Source organism: Saccopteryx leptura, chromosome 1, assembly GCF_036850995.1.
Source record: "Saccopteryx leptura isolate mSacLep1 chromosome 1, mSacLep1_pri_phased_curated, whole genome shotgun sequence".
NCBI classification, from domain to species: domain Eukaryota; kingdom Metazoa; phylum Chordata; class Mammalia; order Chiroptera; family Emballonuridae; genus Saccopteryx; species Saccopteryx leptura.
The window spans coordinates 266,719,122-266,737,519 of record NC_089503.1 but is presented as its reverse complement, the minus strand read 5'-3'; the positions used below and the strand labels follow the sequence as shown (position 1 = coordinate 266,737,519).

Here is an 18,398-nt window from a genome sequence, read left to right as displayed (position 1 = left end):
TATTATTTACCAATCATCTTTAATGAAACCATGTCTACTAACTACAATCTACCAAAACAAAAATAATCTTTAACTGAAAGTAGCCATAATGATCTGCTAAAACCTTACTTTTTGGTTAATTTAAAATTCCACATTCTAGCCCTGGCTGAATAGCTCAGTTGGTTAGAACATTGTCCCAAAGTAGAGTTGCCAGTTCAATTACCAGTCAGGAGCAGATCAATGTTCCTGTGTCTTTCCCTCCCTCCCTTCCTTGCTTGCTTAAACAAACAAACAAACAAAATCCCATGTCCTAACTCCTATAAAAGACAATCCATTAATAAGTACAATCTAACATTACATTATTATTCAGGGTAAACTTGCAACATATAAACACAGATGTCAAATTTTTTCTTTCTCATGTAATTGCCATTATAATGGTAACTTTGATTTTTCATGGATAAAATCTGCCAGGTTGAAAATTTTCTTTTTTTTACTAGTTTGCTCAGTTTTAATCAGAAATGAATCCTAAATACTGTCAAATGCTTTTACTACATCTACTGAGATGAACATCCGGTTTTTCAGTCTTTTAGACTGTTGAAATGGTAAATTATATGATTGTTTTAAAAATATTCAACCATCTTTGCACCTTTGAGTTAAATCTCATTTGGTCATGATCTATTCTTTTTACATATTCGTATGTTCATGAGGATATTGGACTGTAGTTTTCTTATAATGTCTCTCTCATTACAGTACCTTGTAATGCAGACATTAATAATTGGGAAGTATTCTCACCACTTCAATTTATTTGGAAGAGTATATGTCAAATTAGTATTATATTTTCCTTAGATGTTTGGTAGAATTCATTTAATAAGATCATCTAGACATGCAGTTTTCTGTGTGTGAAGGTTTAACTACAACTTAAATTTCTTTAGTTGATATAAGGTAATTAATCTTGAGATGTGGTTATTTCTGTCTTTCAAGAAATATATCTAGTTTAAGTTGTGGAATTCACTGATATAAAGTTGTTCATATACAGTATTCTCTTATTACCGTTCAATAGTTAGCATATATATTTATGTCATCTCTCACATTTCTTATACTAGTAATTGAGTACTCTTTTTTCCTGAATAATCTGATTAGAAGTTTACATATATATATATATATATATATATATATATATATATTTAAAGCACAGTCTTCTGACTTCAATAATTTTTCTCTACCATTTTTATTATTGTTTCTACTGATTTCTGAATTTATCTTTATTACTACCTTTCTTCTGCTTACTTTGCCTTTTCTTCTTCTAGTTTCTTAAAGTAGAAGTTGAGATTAATTTGATACATCTCTGATTTTGAAATAAGGCTTTTAAAAAGATTTTCTTCTAGCCTGACCAGCTGGTGGTGCAGTTGATAAAGCTTTGATCTGGGATGCTGAGGACCCAGGTTCAAAACCTCAAGGTCACCGGCTAGAGGGCAGGCTCATCTGGCTTGAGTGCGGGGTCGCTGGCTTGAGCATGGGATCATATAGTATATGATTCCATGGTTGCTGGATTGAGCAAGGGGTCACTGGTTGAGCTAGAGTTCCCTCACCTCCATCAAGGCACTTATGAGAAAGCAATCAATGAACAACCAAAGTGCTGTAACTACAAGTTGATGCTTCTCATCTCTCTTCCTTCCTGTCTTCATCTCTCACAATAAATAAATAAACAAACAAATAAATAAAGTTAGTTCTGTCCAAGCACTGTTTTAGCTGCATTCCACACATCTGTGCTGTCCTTTTTAAGTGGCTTATAGAAGTGCATCTTTAACTTACACACTTTGTATATATAGCCTAAGAACTTCTCCCAGAAGTTGTTGCATATTTTCTTTACATATTTTACAAACCAAATGATACATTGTTACTAGTCTTTTTGAGAATGATATCTTCTATGGAGATTAAGAGGAACCAGTCTGTCATATTTGTCATTTAGCATTTTCAGTGCTCTTCATTCCATTGTTAAATGCAGATTTCCATCTGGAACCATTTTCCGGTTGACTAAAGGTCTCCTTTTAACATTTCTTCAAGTGCTATCGTGCTATAGTAATAAATTCTTTCAGCTTTCACATGTCTGAAAAGACCTTTAATTCACCTTTGTTTTTATGAAAGAAAAGATTGACAGTTTTTTTTCTCTCTGAGTCACCATGAGAAGATGCTGTTGCACTATTTTACATCTGTCCTTCTTGATGTCATGTCTGTTTTCCCTAGCTTCTGTCTTGCTGTATTTTTCTTCACGTTTCACATGCTGCAAAATTTGCTGAAATTTAAGATCAGTGGGTTTATAATTTTATCACATTGGGAAATTTTTCAGCCATTATTTTTCAAATATTTTTTCTGTTCTTTCCTGTCTCTTCTCCTTCGGGGTCTCTAATTACATGCACATTATGCCACCTCAATAGTCCTAGCTCGCACCTGTCTGCTCCTTCCTATTCAGTCTTTTCTTGTTTCTTTTTTTTTTACAGGGACAGAGAGAGAGATAGACAGGGACAGACAGACAGGAATGGAGAGAAATGAGAAGCATCAATCATCAGTTTTTTGTTTTGACACCTTAGTTGTTCATTGATTGCTTTCTCATATGTGCCTTGACCGCTAGCTTTCAGCAGACCAAGTAAGCCCTTGCTTGAGCCAGCAACCTTGGGTCCAAGCTGGCGAGCTTTTTGCTTAAGCCAGATGAGCCCGCGCTCAAACCGGCGACCTCGGGGTCTTGAACTTGGGTCCTCCACATCCCAGTCCAACCCTCTATCCACTGCACCACCGCCTGGTCAGGCTTTTCTTCTGTTTCATTGAGAATAATTTCTACTGCTACATCTTGAAGTTCACCAACCTTTTTTCTTCATTATGGGGCATCTTTTCCTACACATGCATCAATTGTTCATTGAATGTCAGCCATTTTGAATTTAACTGCATTGTTTTATGATGTTATACTTGAGCTCTGTCATTCAATGTAGTTAAATACCCGAAGACAAGTTGAATCCTTTCCTGGCTTGCTTTTCCGTTTAGCTAGATTTTTGGTCTAACTCTGCTCCACTAACAAAGCAGCAATCCCAAGTAGCCAATACCCTCTTGAATTACAAGCTGTTGCTACCCAGGCTGGTGGGAACACCATTCCTGTCCATGTGCGTGAGCTCTAAGCATTGTTCCCCCTGCTCCATTAGGGCAGTCCTGTCCCTCTCTTTGTGCAGCTCCCTCCAACTCGACTCATGAGTCTACCAAGCCCCACCAAGGTACATCCTCCCTGTGCTGCAGCATAGACACCAGACTGGCAGTGAGCAGGCTGCTCCTGAGCTCACCTCATGTGATACAACCTCCCAGGGATTTCCATCCTGTGCTGCCTAATGTTAGTTCATGTCTGAGAACCACTGTTCTCTGTATTTTCTCTAGTTTTTTAGTTGTTTCTCGTGGAAGTAAAATTAGGTCCCTCTTATTCCATTCTAGCTGAAAGCAAAATACTCTTGAAGTACAACAGTGAGAGGGAATGGATGACAACCCCTATATAAAAATATGCAAGAAAAATTAATAGGCAATTCTCAAGAAATTCAATGGCCTATAAATGTGAAAAATGTTCAAATCTCACTAACAAACTAAAATATTTTCAAGTCATCTTTTTCTCCTATTAAACTGTTTTAAACAAGTATAGAAAACATGCAGAAATTACAAAGGTATGGTAAGATCATTCATACTTCAGTGAATCCAGATTCATATATACATTCTGGGTGGAAATTTAGCAATAGTCATCAAAAAGGTCACAAATATTCATATTCTTTAATTCACTAATTCCACCTATAAAAATAAACTTTAGGAGAGAAACAGTTCACATTTATAGTATATAAATTCTAAATCTGTGGCACTTTCATATTTTAACACCTCTGAAACCTGAGTATAGTAGTTCCCCTTGTCTGCAGAGGGACAGGTTCCTGAAACCACGGACAATCTTGAACCTCACATATACTCTGTGAAAGTCTGATTTATAAATTAGGCACAGTAAGAGGGTATCAACAATAACTATGAATAAAGTAGAACAATTACAAGGACGCCCTGTAGTGGAAGTGATATAAGCGTGATCTCTCAGAGCCTCTTGCTGTCCTGCACGTGCCCTCTCCCTGGGATGACGGGCGATGACACACAGCTATGTGATGAGCTGAAGTACTCAGAATGGCATGCGATTTAAACCCCAGGAATTGTTTATTTCTGGAATTTTCCAGTTAATATTTTCAGACTGCAGTTGTCCACAGGTAACTGACACCATGGACAAGGGGGAACTACTGCATATCTTGATCCATGGTGTGCCAGTGTAACTTTCCACCTTTCTGCTTAGTGACATATAAACACCATCCAGTCCATAGCACTGAGGGTCCACAACATATGCTACGTACAATGAACAACAAAAGTCTCATTTTTAATGCTACTCATGCAAAATAGCTGAGAGCTGATTAAAATAGAAACAACGTTTCACATTTTTCACACTTACAAGATTTTCCCCCTTTTCATCGAAATCTGGCTGAGGCAAGTACTCTGGACCCAGTGACCACTCCATTGGCAGGAGGCTGTCGCTGCTCGAGTCCGCCTTACAGACGGGCGTTCCTCCTCTGCGCAGCGGGGTGTTCGCGGGCAGGGACTCGTCGAACACCTCTGGGCTGAGGTCCTCTCCAAAGGTAACTCTCTTCCTCTTCCTCATGTTTACAAATGTCGTTACTTTATAATTTTCTTGATAATAAAGAGAAATATATTTTAAAATTAAGCTGAATTTTTTATCTAAAAGGTACATCTTACAATCTTTTAATATGGTCAGATTATTATTTGTATAAAAATCTAAAGAAAGATATTCAAAATGAAAAAGATATGCAGCATTTCTCATTAAACTATGCTACTAGATTTTAGAGTAAATTTTTTATGAGTATCTTAGAAATTTTCAAAATTGGAATATCAAGCTTTACCATCAGGCAAAACTGAACAGAGCACTCCTGAGAAACCTCCTCGACAGAAACCCATGTCTCCTAGCTGTCCTTCAGTCCCGTGTCATTTCAGATCATCAAAGCATTAGCAGGCAGGTCATTGAGAAGACTAGTACTATCTCAGGGTTTTTATAACAAGAAATGATATCCTTGGGCTTCAAAATAAATGTGAATTTCTTACCTGCTTTTTGTTCTCTGCAACAGTTTGCAAGAGTTGAGATTAAGCTTGGATGAGTCCCACTATCACAGTGGTTGTTACAATCTTCCTAAACAACAAAAAAATCAGTGAACCTTACATATATAAACATACACACAACAGTCACTAAAAATGTCAGCAAATAACTTTTATTGTCAACAATAAAAGTTATTTGCTGCCAGGGGTAGAGACTATAGTAGAATATATCATCTTCTCTTTTATAATTGTTCTGTCTAAAATACCATATCATATTAGCCACAAAGAAAAACTAGGTTCCCTAGTAACAGTACGTTAGGCCAAAATCAAAGAACTGAAATCTGAAATGTGGACTAAATCTACTCCCTGTTTTACGATCTGGCAAATGAAGCCAAGGCAATTGTGAGCAGCTACCAACATGTGCCCTATGGTGTCAGATGAGGCCGATCGCATCAATGGCCTCAGGTATGAGAATGACACCAGAACAAGAAAAGAACAAGCAGGTCAATGGTATAATAGGTTGTTCTGTCTCTGAAACATGGGAACCACTCCTTACGCAGGTGTATAGATCTCCTGTCTACATTAGTATGTGCTTGAGTTAGAAATAACGAGGGATAGTGTCTGTCCCTCATTTTCCACAGGAAGATGACAGAGCATGCGAGCTGGTGTGGGCAGGACAGCATGAACTCTGAAGAGCAAGTTGGGGCAAGTCTAACCACAGGGCCACCGAGCAACAAGAGAGCTGGGGCTGGGGCCTGGGTGAGCATCACCTCCAAAGCACCATTTGCCATCCAGCCTTGCTCCAGCCCTGACCAGCCCTTATCCTCTAGAGCTGCTCTTTATCTCCTATTCGAAGAGCAGCACCATCTCTAAGGAACAGTCCTGCCCCAAACAAACCTCTTTGACAACTCTCCTGAGTCAGTTTCATCTTCCTGACTAGGAAAATGCCCAGATGAATGTCTGTGAATTAAGTCAAGCCAAATCAGCTCTTAACCAGGAAAACTATTAAAGCACTTAGAATAGTACTTGAACATCTATCTATGTAGATAGCAGGTAGTCTAATTCAGTTCAGCTTTAGAAACAGATTTATAGGCATAGCTATACGACAAAATGCCCACAGATTGAAAAAAATTAAGTTTCATTTGCCAGGAATTGGTGCCAATTTCACATTATCCCACTTAATGCTCAAATTACCCTGTAAGGTAATTACTAATATTGTCCTTTTATAGATGAGAAACCAGGGTACAAAATGGTGATTAATTTGCCCAGGTCTTAAACTTCAGAGTGAGGATGTGAAACCAGGCACTTGGACTCCAGAGGCTGTCCTCTCCCACCACAAAGGTTCCTAGTGCACCAGGATTTTCACGTCAGGTCTGCCTGAGTTCACTTACAAACTTAGCTGGGGTTTATGTAAAACGGAGCTAACGCCCTTCTCAGAGGGCTAGGGCTGATTGATACATGCCAGAAGTCCACAGACAAAACCCACAGAGGCCGGCCAGTTCCCACCAGCCGTGCCTCTCCCACGCAGACTGCTCAAAGTGCACGCCACACAAGAGGCATCTCCGGGAGAAATAATTAACAGACTCACACATTAAGAGCTATAAAACTCGCCTGACCAGGCGGTGGCACAGCGGATAGAGCATCGGACTGGGATGCGGAAGACCCAGGTTCGAGACCCCCGAGGTCGCCAGCTTGAGCGCGGGCTCATCTGGTTTGACCTTAGACCCAAGGTCGCTGGCTCGAGCAAGGGGTTACTCGGTCTGCTGAAGGCCCCCAGTCAAGGCACATATGAGAAAGCAATCAATGAACAACTAAGATGTCGCAGCGCCCAATGAAAAACTAATGATTGATGCTTCTCATCTCTCCATTCCTGTCTGTCTGTCCCTGTCTATCCCTCTCTCTGACTCTCTGTCTCTGGAAAAAAAAAAAAAACAGCTATAAAACTCATAAAATGTCATCTACCTATATTAAATTCTACATGGTATATTCAATACTGAGTTGTGTTTTTTTTGAAGAACAAAAACTAACAAACTGCACAGTGCTGTAAGTGAGAAAAGGAGGGGAAATTAGGGTGATGCACCTCCTTATAAGCCAGTGTGACATGCAACATTTCAGAGATGCTGCCCTAACCCAAACGAATTTCCGCCGATCTGCTTTACCTGCACCTGCAGGCCTTCCAGACACAGCATCACCGAGGGTTTCTTCAGCACCGAACGCAGGACGGAAATCTCTGGGGCTGGAAGGCCCCTACTGCACAGAGGTGTCCCCGGGGCACTGGTCTCAGCTGCGTCTGAGCTCACTTCTGCTGATGCGACAAGTGAGACAGCATCACTCAACCCCTTGCCCTCCACGCAGTCAGTTACCTTGACTCCTTCAAAGGAACATGCAAGCATGAGCAGTGAAAGACACCTGAGCCAGTCTGTTCTACATTAAAAATATGCCTTTGCGCCTGTCCAGGCGGCGGCGCAATGGATGAAGCGTCGGACTGGGATGCAGAAGACCCAGGTTCGAGACCCTGAGGCCGCCAGCTTGAGTACGGGCTCATCTGGCTTGAGCAAAAAAAAAAAAAAGCTCACCAGCTTGGACCCAAGGTCGCTAGCTCGAGCAAGGGCTTACTCAGTCTGCTGAAGGCTGTGGTCAAGGCACATATGAGAAAGCAATCAATGAACTAAGGTGTCGCAACAAAAAACTGATGATTGATGCTTCTCATCTCTCTCCGTTCCTTTCTGTCTGTCCCTATCTATCTCTCTCTCTGACTCTCTCTCTGTCCCTGGTGAAAATAAAAAATATGCCTTTGCAAAGGGAATGACACACTGAAAAAATTCAACCCTAATATGCCCTGCTTAGGGAATGCCATCTGGGATTTCACTTGGAAACATAAGGAGACAGAGAAGTGGTGCTGGCCACAGCTTTGAACTCCAATCTATGGAGTGTACAGACAATAAGGGGCTGCGGCCCCATGGAAATCTGCATGAGCCAGTAACGGTCAGTCCGCCTCTGTTCCTGACTCCTGTGACTGCACCATACAACCACCCTGAGCTGCTAGAGCCAGAGGCACTTCCACAGGTAAGAAGGTGGGTGGGAGAGGATGACAATGACGATACAATCAGAAAAACCAACACACTGCATGTGCCCCACACAAAGCAAGGCCCCCTCCCACAAATTCCTTCTCACAGGAGCTCTGCCTTATGATTGACATTTAACAAATACACATTATTCATTTCTGATGTGACAGGCACTCTGAGACAGTGATAAACAAGAAATACAAAGCAACCTAGCTTTCAAAGAATAAACAGACAAAATCACAGACAGTCATGGAGGGATGGAAAGGGCAGGCAGCATACCTACAGAGTGTCACATGAGGGGCCCCTGTGATTAAACAGGTCTGCATGCTGACTGCAGTGTAGTCATGCTTCTATACATGAGAACATGACATGGGACTGAATATACACACAAATGAGTGCATGCAACACTGGTGAGATCTGAAACCAAGTGAATGAATTGCTTTGGTGTCAACACAGGATTACAGCTGTGTAAGATGTGCCACTGGGGGCACTTGGAGGGTCTCTTTAGATTACTTTTTACAACTGCACGTGAATCTATAGTTATCTCAATATAAAAAGTTAAACAGGTGTATACAACAAGTAGTAAAGTAATGCATGCCATCACGGAAGATACTGATGAGATATGCGGACAGGGGACTGTAGGGTGGGAGGGGGTGTTGCTGTTGTGGGGCATTCAAGGACAGCTTCCTGGGCAAGCATCTGAATAAAGTGAGAAAGTGAGCTGTGCACACATCTAGGGAAAAGTATTACATGCACAAGGCCAAGTGCAAAGACCTAAGATAGGAAAGTACCTGGCACACTGCAGGGAGGGGTAGGGTAAGCGTGAACAGAGCAGATGAACAAGAAGAGCTAAGAAATAAGCTCAAAGAGAAACTAAGAACAGGGTCAGGTGAGGTCTAGTAGAAGGGGCCCTGGACACTATGCTAAGTACGTTGGGAAGCCAGTGAAAGATTTTAAGGGGAATGACACACTGTGGCTACATTTTAGAAGGAGCAGCCTGGGCACCATGCAGAAGACTAAGAGAAGAAGGGGACAAGAGAAGAAACAGAGAAATCACCTAAGATTTCCAGGCAAGAGAAGATGGTAACTTGGCCCACACTGACAGTAGTTAGGAGGTAAGAAATGCTTGGATAACTGAACAATGCTGAAGGCCAAATAGCACTTGTTAAAGGGGCTGGAAGTTAAACTTGAGAAAAGGAAGTGTCAAGCTAACTGCCAGGTTTTGGGCACAAGCATTGGGTAAATGGTGGCACCATTTAACAGAGATGAAAAAAACAGAGCTGAGCAGCCCTGGCTGGTTTGCTCAGTGGTAGAGCGTCATTCTGGCATGTGGATGTCCTGGGCTCAATTCCCAGTCAGGCCACACAGGAGAAGCACCCATCTGCTTCTACATTCTTCCACCTCTTACTTCTTTCTCTCACTTCTCCTCCCCTCCTAAAGCCATGGCTCAATTAGAGAGTTGGCCCTGGGCACTGAGGATGGCTCCATGGCCTCCAGCTTAGGTGCTAAAAAAAATGGCTCCAGTTACAAAGGGCCCCATAAGGGCAGAGTATTGCCCCCTAGGGGGCTTCCCAGGTGGATCCTGGTTGGGGCGCATGCGGGAGTCCGTCTCTGCCTCCCCTCCTCTCACTAAAATTAAATTTTTTTTTTAATAATTAAAAAAAAGGGAAAGAAAGCAGAGCTGAGCAGAGTGGGGGGAGGAAAAAGATCAAGACCTGTTAAAGGATGCTGTCTGAGATGCTTACTAACATCCACAACAGGAGTAGGGAAGCCAGCTGGGCAGTTATGTTTAGAGTTCTGGGAAGAGGCCAAGGACGGGGGCTAAAATTTTCAAGTGAACAGCACAGAGACAGCCTTCAATGTCATGAGAAAGCCTGCAATCACCTGAGGAGGCTGTTTAGAGAGAAAAAACCCAAGCACTGAACCCAGGGCACTCAAAGGTCGGAACGGAAGGGGAGGAACAAGGAAAGTACACAAAGAAATGGCCCATGAAATGGGGACAAGAGAATGATGCCCTGCTGCCCAGGGAAGGAACTGTTTCTCACTGGAGGCACAGCCAGGTCTGTCTGCACCACTTGTGTGAGTTAAAGGAGAGGACTGTATGGAGAGTGACCCTGGGATGGCAATGAGGAGGCTGCTGGTGATCAAAGCCTTTCTGGAGCTGGATCAAGAAGGGGAAGCAAGGAGACAGCCCAGTGTGCCACAGGCCCACATGCTGAGGACATGGGTGAGGATATCAGCGTGGCAGAGTATGAAGCACCAGTGGACCTGGGAGAGGACCAGAGTGGGCAGAAGAGGTTCATCAGGCTGCATTTCTGGCTAGATGGGTAAAAAACAAAGTGGAGAGGACAAGGGAGATAATGAGGTATCAAACAGGCTCCCTCTCCTCCTAGTTCCCCCTGAACCAAGTATATGCTAACCCACATCACAAAATCTTTCCATTCTTCTTAAAGCTATGCTGTCTGAAATGCCATAATCTCTGGGTGCCAATACATAACCTGTCTAAAACAATGAAATCAGCAGTAGGCTCTTTTAATCAAGAACCCACATCTGTGGTGGGTTTATTATCTTCTGTCTTATACAATATTTCAGTTTAGGGCCTAGAGAGGTGTTCAAATGAATATGTTGGCTATTCTTGTGATTTCCCACAAGACAGGCTGTGCAGGGAGGTGTTTGGTTCAAAATGACAGTTTTTAATGACCACGCTTCATACATCCTATAACTACTATCAAAGAATATGACACACCTAAGAGCAAATCCCATGAGAGTAAAACCAGAATATTGATACTGAATGCTGAAGGCAAAAGCATCTATTCCACCCAGATGTAACAAACTCACAGCCAGCTCTGTGCCTTGCTGTCCACTGTACAATTACAATTCAGAAGGCAGAGCTGATGTGCACTATCAAAAGCTATAGGAAGTTCTTCGGGTTAAAGGGAAATAGTATCAGAAGGAAAATCAGATCCCAGGAAGGAATAAAGAGAACCAGAAACTGTGTCTAGTTGGCTAGCTATAAAAGATTATATCCCTCAAATACATAATCATTTAAAGGAAAAAACAAAAAAAAACTCAACCTAGAGGGTTTAAAATGAATATAAACCTGATACAGATAATGTCAATAGTGCAAAGGAACATAAAAGACATAAGTGAATAAATAAAAAATAGATCAATACAGTCTGCAAAATTTCTACATTTTACATGAAGTATAAAATTAATTCCAAAGAGATTATGAAAAGTTAAGGATGTATATCACAATCCCTACACTAAACTAAAAAAAAAAAAAAAAAAAAAATTCATGCAATGAAGTATAATTTAAAAAGTAACAAGAAAAATTCAAATATACCTTAAAAAGACATTAGACAGAAACAACGATAAATAGTTGAGAACAAACAGCAAACATGATAAAATGGTAGATTTAAATCAAACCATATCGAGGTTTGAAAGGTTAACCAGCCAAATACTCCAATTAAAAGGCAGAGAATCTCAGATGCATTAAAAAAAACAACAACCCACTAGTGTAAAGAGTTTTACTTTAGAGAGCACAGGAGGTTGTCTTTCACTCAACACAAACATACAGATTTTGAAAAATGCTAAAAAATTTTGAATGCTGGTGGTCCCTTTCACATACCTTAAGACCAAAGAAAAATCATGTGTGTGTTTTCTCCAACAAAACATACCTGTTAATATGTTCAGAGACCCTATTCTTTTTATCAGCTTGAAAATATTTCAAGAATTCGTATTCACAGAAGACTATGTCATTTCTCACATAAAAAGAATTCTGAAACATTTCTACTGGACCACGAGCTCCTAAAACATAGAGAACTGTCTCACCACCAACCATAAATGTCTACTAAACAAAGGTTCAGTGGGTGAACTGGCACATGCATGGAGGAAAAAATCAAATAGTTACCAGCTGAAGCCTCTTTGAGCTCTGAAAGTGGAAGAAACTCTTTCCAGGGTAAACCAGGTTCAGAAGATTTCTTGGGGGAAAGTTTAGAATAAAAAAGTATTAAATCTTATTAATTATAGAATTACCAATATCTTTATAAAGATTTGAGTAAGCATTACAGATTATCTAGAAATCTAATGTTAAACAAATCAATCAATCAATAAGGCAATTTTATCCATCAATTTTATCACCTTCAGTACCAAGTCATAAAAGTAGAGAAGAATTTATGTAATACGAACAGAATATTCAATCTACCTGTATCTTAAATATCCTACCAAACAATATTTAGTTCCCTAGGAAAAGTTTATAGGACATGTTTTGTTTTGTTTTGGCCTTATTGTTTGAAGTCTAGAAACTATGTTAATTACATTAAGAAATTCTCCAAACAACAGAAAATGTTATATAATTACTAATGAAACAAGGTATCAATAGCTAGAATAGGAAAACCATAATGGCTAGGATAGAAAATAAACTCATATTAACATGGAAGCCATTTCTCAATTAAGGTATATGTCTAAACAATCAAAGTTCTGATGGAAAATAATTATTACTGGTTCTGTCAGATGATGATTTCATATTAACTAGAGGGACTAGAGATTATAAGCGACTCTGAGATACAAATGAAACTGACCGGACCCTGAAGAATCCTTAATTGACCATCAAACATTTATACCAATCCAAATAAAATCATTAGGACATGTACTGAACCAATGTGACAGAGAAGGGACAGAAAAAAGGTTTCAACTCCAGTCACGTTAGGTATCCTTTCTCATTAAAGAAATGGGAACCTGCTGTATCAGGCCAACACTAACAGCGGGAAGCAGTAAGTAGACATGAGAACTAGATCCTGTTTACATTGGAGTTAAGGTCAAAGACATTCAATAACATTATTTAATTCAGGTTGGTCTTTTGATAATCTTGACAGGCTTTAGGTAGTTATCAGCAACAAAAGTCCCTGCAGTCCCTTCAGGCAAGTGAGCAGAGTAAAGGGGCAATCGCTAAATAACAGCCTGCTTGCAGCTAGGATTAAATCGTGAGAGGCCACAAGGCAGAAGCCCCAGGAGCCGCAGCTGAGGAGCACGGTGTAATCTCCATCTAATTTACCAGTGATGTGTACACAGACTGTGACTTTCTGTTGTACCATTAGCACCTACTACAATAGCTCACAAGCATAAGACCACACCATTTCATCTTTTCATAAAGCCTCTTCAAACAGCTTTTAATCAAAGCTGTCTCTAGCAATCAATAAGCCAACCAACAACAAAAATTAACAAGTAGGAAGTAAACGCGCATGCACACAATTTAAAACCCAGCTACAATATAGTAGTAGGTACTATAATTACCTCAGAAAAATCCGCAACAGAAGTTCCAACAGCGCATGCTCTGTCTGTGCTGGGAGGAGTGGCGATACTGAACGTCTGGAAATCAATTGCATTAGTCAGATTTCCATCAGAGCTGCCCCAAACAGACACTTTCTGACGTTTGGGTAACTGTGCTGGGAACGCAGACTGCTGACATTCACCAAGACCTTCCTTCTTGGCTATACACACAAAACAAAATAAAAACAAAATAATAGGCATGAGTATTTTCTTTTACAACATCATTTTACAATTTTGCACACCATCACAATTTTAGTAAAATTTAATGCTCGAGTCCAAAGACCAGCAATAAAAAGGAAAATCTAGTACAACTTTAAATTCAAAAAGAAAACCTAACAAAAAGTCAAGAGAACATGACTACTAAAAAAATATACAAATTTAATTAAAATTAAGTTTTTTAGACTTTAAAATGTATAAAAATACAGTATACTAAAATACATTTGCTTGGTGACAGAGTATCTCATTCTGTTTTTAAATTTACATTGAAACTTTAGAATATTTCAAAGGATGTGGTTATGTTCTCATATTGGCTCTGCTTTGATCCTGTAGGATTTTATAGCCACAATGTGTCCCAGTTCTGGCCTACAAAAAATTGTCTTGTTTGCAGAATTATAACAACCATGTTAATAAAACATTTTAAAGCCCAAGTGAAAACTGAAAAACGGGTAAGTTACAAACTACAAACACAAATGAGTACGGAAGAGCGGGTGGTGTGCTCAGAGTATTGTACATGGATTAAACCCACCAGGAGCTGCAGGGCACTCCACGCAAGGAGCCGCTGAAATGTACTTGAAGGTGGTTCAAGAAGCTAAAATGGAAACATCTGGAACCTTGCTGAGGGTGCAGAGATTGGAGATATGATTATTATGGTATGGCCAAGGTCTAATTCTAATGTTTGAAATGCTTTGATCAGAAAACCAAAGGTGACAGAAAAAAAATAACCAACGGAATAATCCAGAAGTTATGGTAAAGAATAGGGCAGGCTATTAAGATGTTAGATTAGGTGTATCTGTTTATAATATTGGGGATGGGTGTTTGGTATCATAGACATGCTTGCCAAACAAAAATAATTTTCTAAAAATCAAGGTTTGTACACTCAAATGTGCCACATGTCCTATTCTATAGATGACACGAGCTAACAAGCTTTGACTGTTTTACACTTAAAACTTAACTGTGACTACGTGGAAATGTAGGCTCAGGAAGGCTTGATACCAGGTTTTTTCAAGAGAAACCAGAAATCCAGGATTTTGCATGAAATGCCCTAAGCTTTAAATGTTAGGCTCCATTTAAAAACACAATTCTGCTCCAAAAGACTGCCTTTGCACTGTGGAACTAAATCTTTTTCGTATCTTAAAGGCTATCTGAATTTCTTACAGAATTTCTTCTACTCACGCAAGCCCATGGTCTCGAACTCTCCCTCTGCCTCTGGGAATTCAGGACAGTCAGCGGTTCTTCCTGTTTCCTTGATGGAGTGAAATGCCGACTGGAAGGCAGATATTCGCTCTCTTAACGAGTTAACATTTTGATACAGTACAGGGCTGCCCTGTTGAAGCACAGAGGGAACTGTGAATCAAATCAAACACAGCTCTCTGTACAGGAGCCCTTCCACCAGACAGTGTGTCAGAGCAGCATCTCCTCCACAGTCACACATCTTCAGTTTGGACACTCAGTACGCCTCCTGCCATTTCAGTTTCTCCCTCGGCTCTTCCCCCAGTTTTTAACAAAACCTGAACGAAGAGGAATACCTGCGTGGTATGTGCACAGGTGTGGCTCTGGGCTGGTCAGTAAAGATACTAACAAGTCCACGGACCAGACAAGAGAAGTGCGGAGAAGATGGAAACACTTTAGGAAGGCATCTAGACAAAACACACACATCCCCAATTACTGAGGGCCGAACAACTCTTAAAAATATCCATCAAAAATCATCTGTGTGATGCTTTGCCATACGGAAGTCTCAGGGTGCCCAGCTCCATTCAAGCTAGTGCCACTACCACCTTCATTACTGGACACCTCTCCCGAAGACAAAACGCACATACACCCCAGGAGAGAGATACCCACTCCCACATCTACGCTCTTCATTGGCTCTTCCTAGGTCACCTTTCCTCACTTCATGGGACCCTACTGCCTTTGAGCTGACATCCAACCACTCACATAAAATACAAAGCCAAATAGTTAGATGGTATAGGCACAGGAGATCCCTGCAAACTCTAGCAGGATTTCAGCCAGTCACAAAATGAAACTGACTCAAGGTAGGGACAGAAGTATCAGATAAATGCAAGTAACGCACAACTGAAGAGTCTGTCTACCCATAAAACAAGTTACTAGCCAGGACCTCTTCCCCTTAGGATTACACTACCAATATTATTTCCACTGCTTTTAGAGCTGTGGCAATTAACAAAATTACACCAACAGGCAAAAGTTAAAGCAAAAAAAAAAAAAAAGTCCCTTTAAGATATTGGATGGATGAGAATCAGTTAAAATCTTGAAGCCGCCTGACCAGGCGGTGGCGCAGTGGATAGAGCGTCGGACTGGGATGCCGAGGACCCAGGTTCAAGACCCTGAGGTCGCCAGCTTGAGCACCGGCTCATCTGGTTTGAGCAAAAAGCTCACCAGCTTGGACCCAAGGTCCCTGGCCCAAGCGAGGGGTTACTCGGTCTGCTGAAGGCCCACGGTCAAGGCGCATATGAGAAAACAATCAATGAACAACTAAGGTGTCACAATGCACAACGAAAAACAAATGATTGATGCTTCTCATCTCTCCATTCCTGTCTGTCTGTCCCTGTCTATCCCTCTCTCTGACTCTCTGTCTCTGAAAAAAATAAAATAAAATAAATCTTGAAGCCATTTTTGATGGTGAATCTGCTCACACACTTGATTCTATTCACAGTTAAATACATTCATAACGCAAATTGTTACATAATAACAGAACAATTAAAAATTCCAATATGATTGATGATGTCAAGTTTTATGACAAAAAGCACATAACATTCATTCAAAGGTGGCAGTCAGCTCTTATCTATATGAGCTTTGGAGGAAAAAATGGGTTATTCAAAGTCCTAAATTGACCTCAAAAAGGCTTTTTTGGTATTTGTATTTAGACATGGTTGGGGTGGGTTCAGTATTGTAGGAATTTGGAGCACTTTGAAATGCTGCTTAATACAAATTCGAGGTTCTTCAAGTCAAAACTCTTTTTTCCTAATGGAGAATAATAATCTACAAAGTAAATGAAACATTCAAAGTGTACTGCTTGATGCTCTTGTCTTCTGAACTGTGTCAGTCTCTACCATTCCTCCAAGCACCAGAGACCATTTCAAGACTTGGGATGAAGGGGGGAAATTATGTTCTAGACTGAAATTCTGAAGACATATTAATATAGTTTCAGGTACAAAAGGCGCTAGTGATTCAGTAACTAAAAGGGCTTTTTAGCTTGAATCAGAACAGTACTATATCTGAAGAAATAGTTGATGAAACCAAAACAATGGGCACAGGGATAGAGCGTCGGCTTGGTGTGTGGACGTCCCAGGTTTGATTCCCAGTCAGGGCACACATGATAAGCCACCACCTGCTTGTCCACCCTTCCCTCTCTCCATTCTCTCTTTCTTCTCGTCTCGTAGTCTGTGGCTTGGTTTGTTTGAGTGTCAGCCCCGGGGGAACTGAGGAGAGCTTGGTTGGTCTGAGTGTCAGCTCCTAACAGTGGCTGCTGGTAGATCCCAGTCAGGATGCATAAGGGAGTCTGTCTATCTCCCCTCCTCTTACTTTAAAAAAAAACAACAAAACACCAAACAAACAAAATAAACGTTGAATAACCAGGCTGTAAAACAGAAACTAATATAATACTGTATTTTAACTATTTTTAAAATCTTTTTAAAAGCAGGCCACATAATGAATAGTGAATCAAAATGTATTGATTAAATAAATGAACCAGATTCTTCAGCTCTGTAAGCTCAAATACAATGGAGCAATTCCTTCAAAATTTTGATGGAAAATACACTGCTCACAAAAATAAGGGAATATTTCAACGTTTCCTATTTATTGTGAAATATCCCCTAATTTTTGTGAGCAGTGTACGTCCAACTTAGATTTCAGTTATACTAAGACAATCCATAACTCAACCTGCTGGTAGAATAAACCTTGTCAGATGAGGAAGTACCAAAAAAGAGAAAGATTTGCGATCAAGGAAACAGGGAATCCAATAGGAGAGGGAAAGGAGATTGCCACGGATGGTGAAAGGAGTCACAAAATGACAGCTAGCCAACAAATCTAGTGGCGACCAAACCAACAGGAGGAAGAAGACAAGGACACTAGGAAAAAGGAATTGATAAACTCTTAAGGTTTTCAATTCTTGTCAAAGTTTAGGGATAAGATTATATGATAAATTGAAAGACTAAACCAAAAAAAAAAAAAAAAAGGTAATTATTTACTACAGGAAAAACAAGTTGTGCAAGAAAGGAATGTGATCATAACACACTACATAGCAGTCTGTAAAAAACTGTCTGCACAGTTAAATACACACTGCTAAACCCTACTTTAAACAAAAAGCTATAACTGACTACACTGGAAGTAAGGGGAAAGCATTGGGACAGGTGTGGCTAGAATATGTAAGAAAGAAAACTCCACATTTTTCATAGAACTAACAAAAGGAAATCTAAAGCACACTATATTCCAGGCACAGCTATAAGTACTTCAAATTTATTAATTTATTCATCCTCATACAACCCTTGCTATTATTATCACCCCTTTTATAAATGAGGAAGCTGACAGAGAAAATTTAACTTGCCAAAGTCACAATTAATAATAAACCCATCAACCAAAGCCCAGCAACATAGCTCCACAGTCTATATGTGCATCCCTTCCAACGGCAGTTCT

At 40.3% G+C, this 18,398-nt stretch overlaps 1 protein-coding gene across 7 annotated transcripts in view; it reads right to left on the bottom strand.

The window, feature by feature from the left end:
• Window positions 1-18,398, bottom strand: part of CDCA2 (cell division cycle associated 2) — a 53,714-nt gene that overhangs the window by 28,765 nt on the left and 6,551 nt on the right. For 4 of the 7 annotated variants that reach the window (XM_066351990.1, XM_066352007.1, XM_066352000.1 and 1 more), the window contains exons 5-10: window positions 14,925-15,075; window positions 13,497-13,693; window positions 12,115-12,184; window positions 7,299-7,510; window positions 5,149-5,233; window positions 4,484-4,719 (exon numbers count right to left, since the gene is read on the bottom strand). In XM_066351990.1, the coding sequence (XP_066208087.1) occupies window positions 4,484-4,719; window positions 5,149-5,233; window positions 7,299-7,510; window positions 12,115-12,184; window positions 13,497-13,693; window positions 14,925-15,075 (951 nt within the window). The remainder of the gene's footprint in view (window positions 1-4,483; window positions 4,720-5,148; window positions 5,234-7,298; window positions 7,511-12,114; window positions 12,185-13,496; window positions 13,694-14,924; window positions 15,076-18,398) is intronic. The other 3 variants (XM_066352024.1, XM_066352032.1, XM_066352014.1) reach the window with 3 other exon arrangements.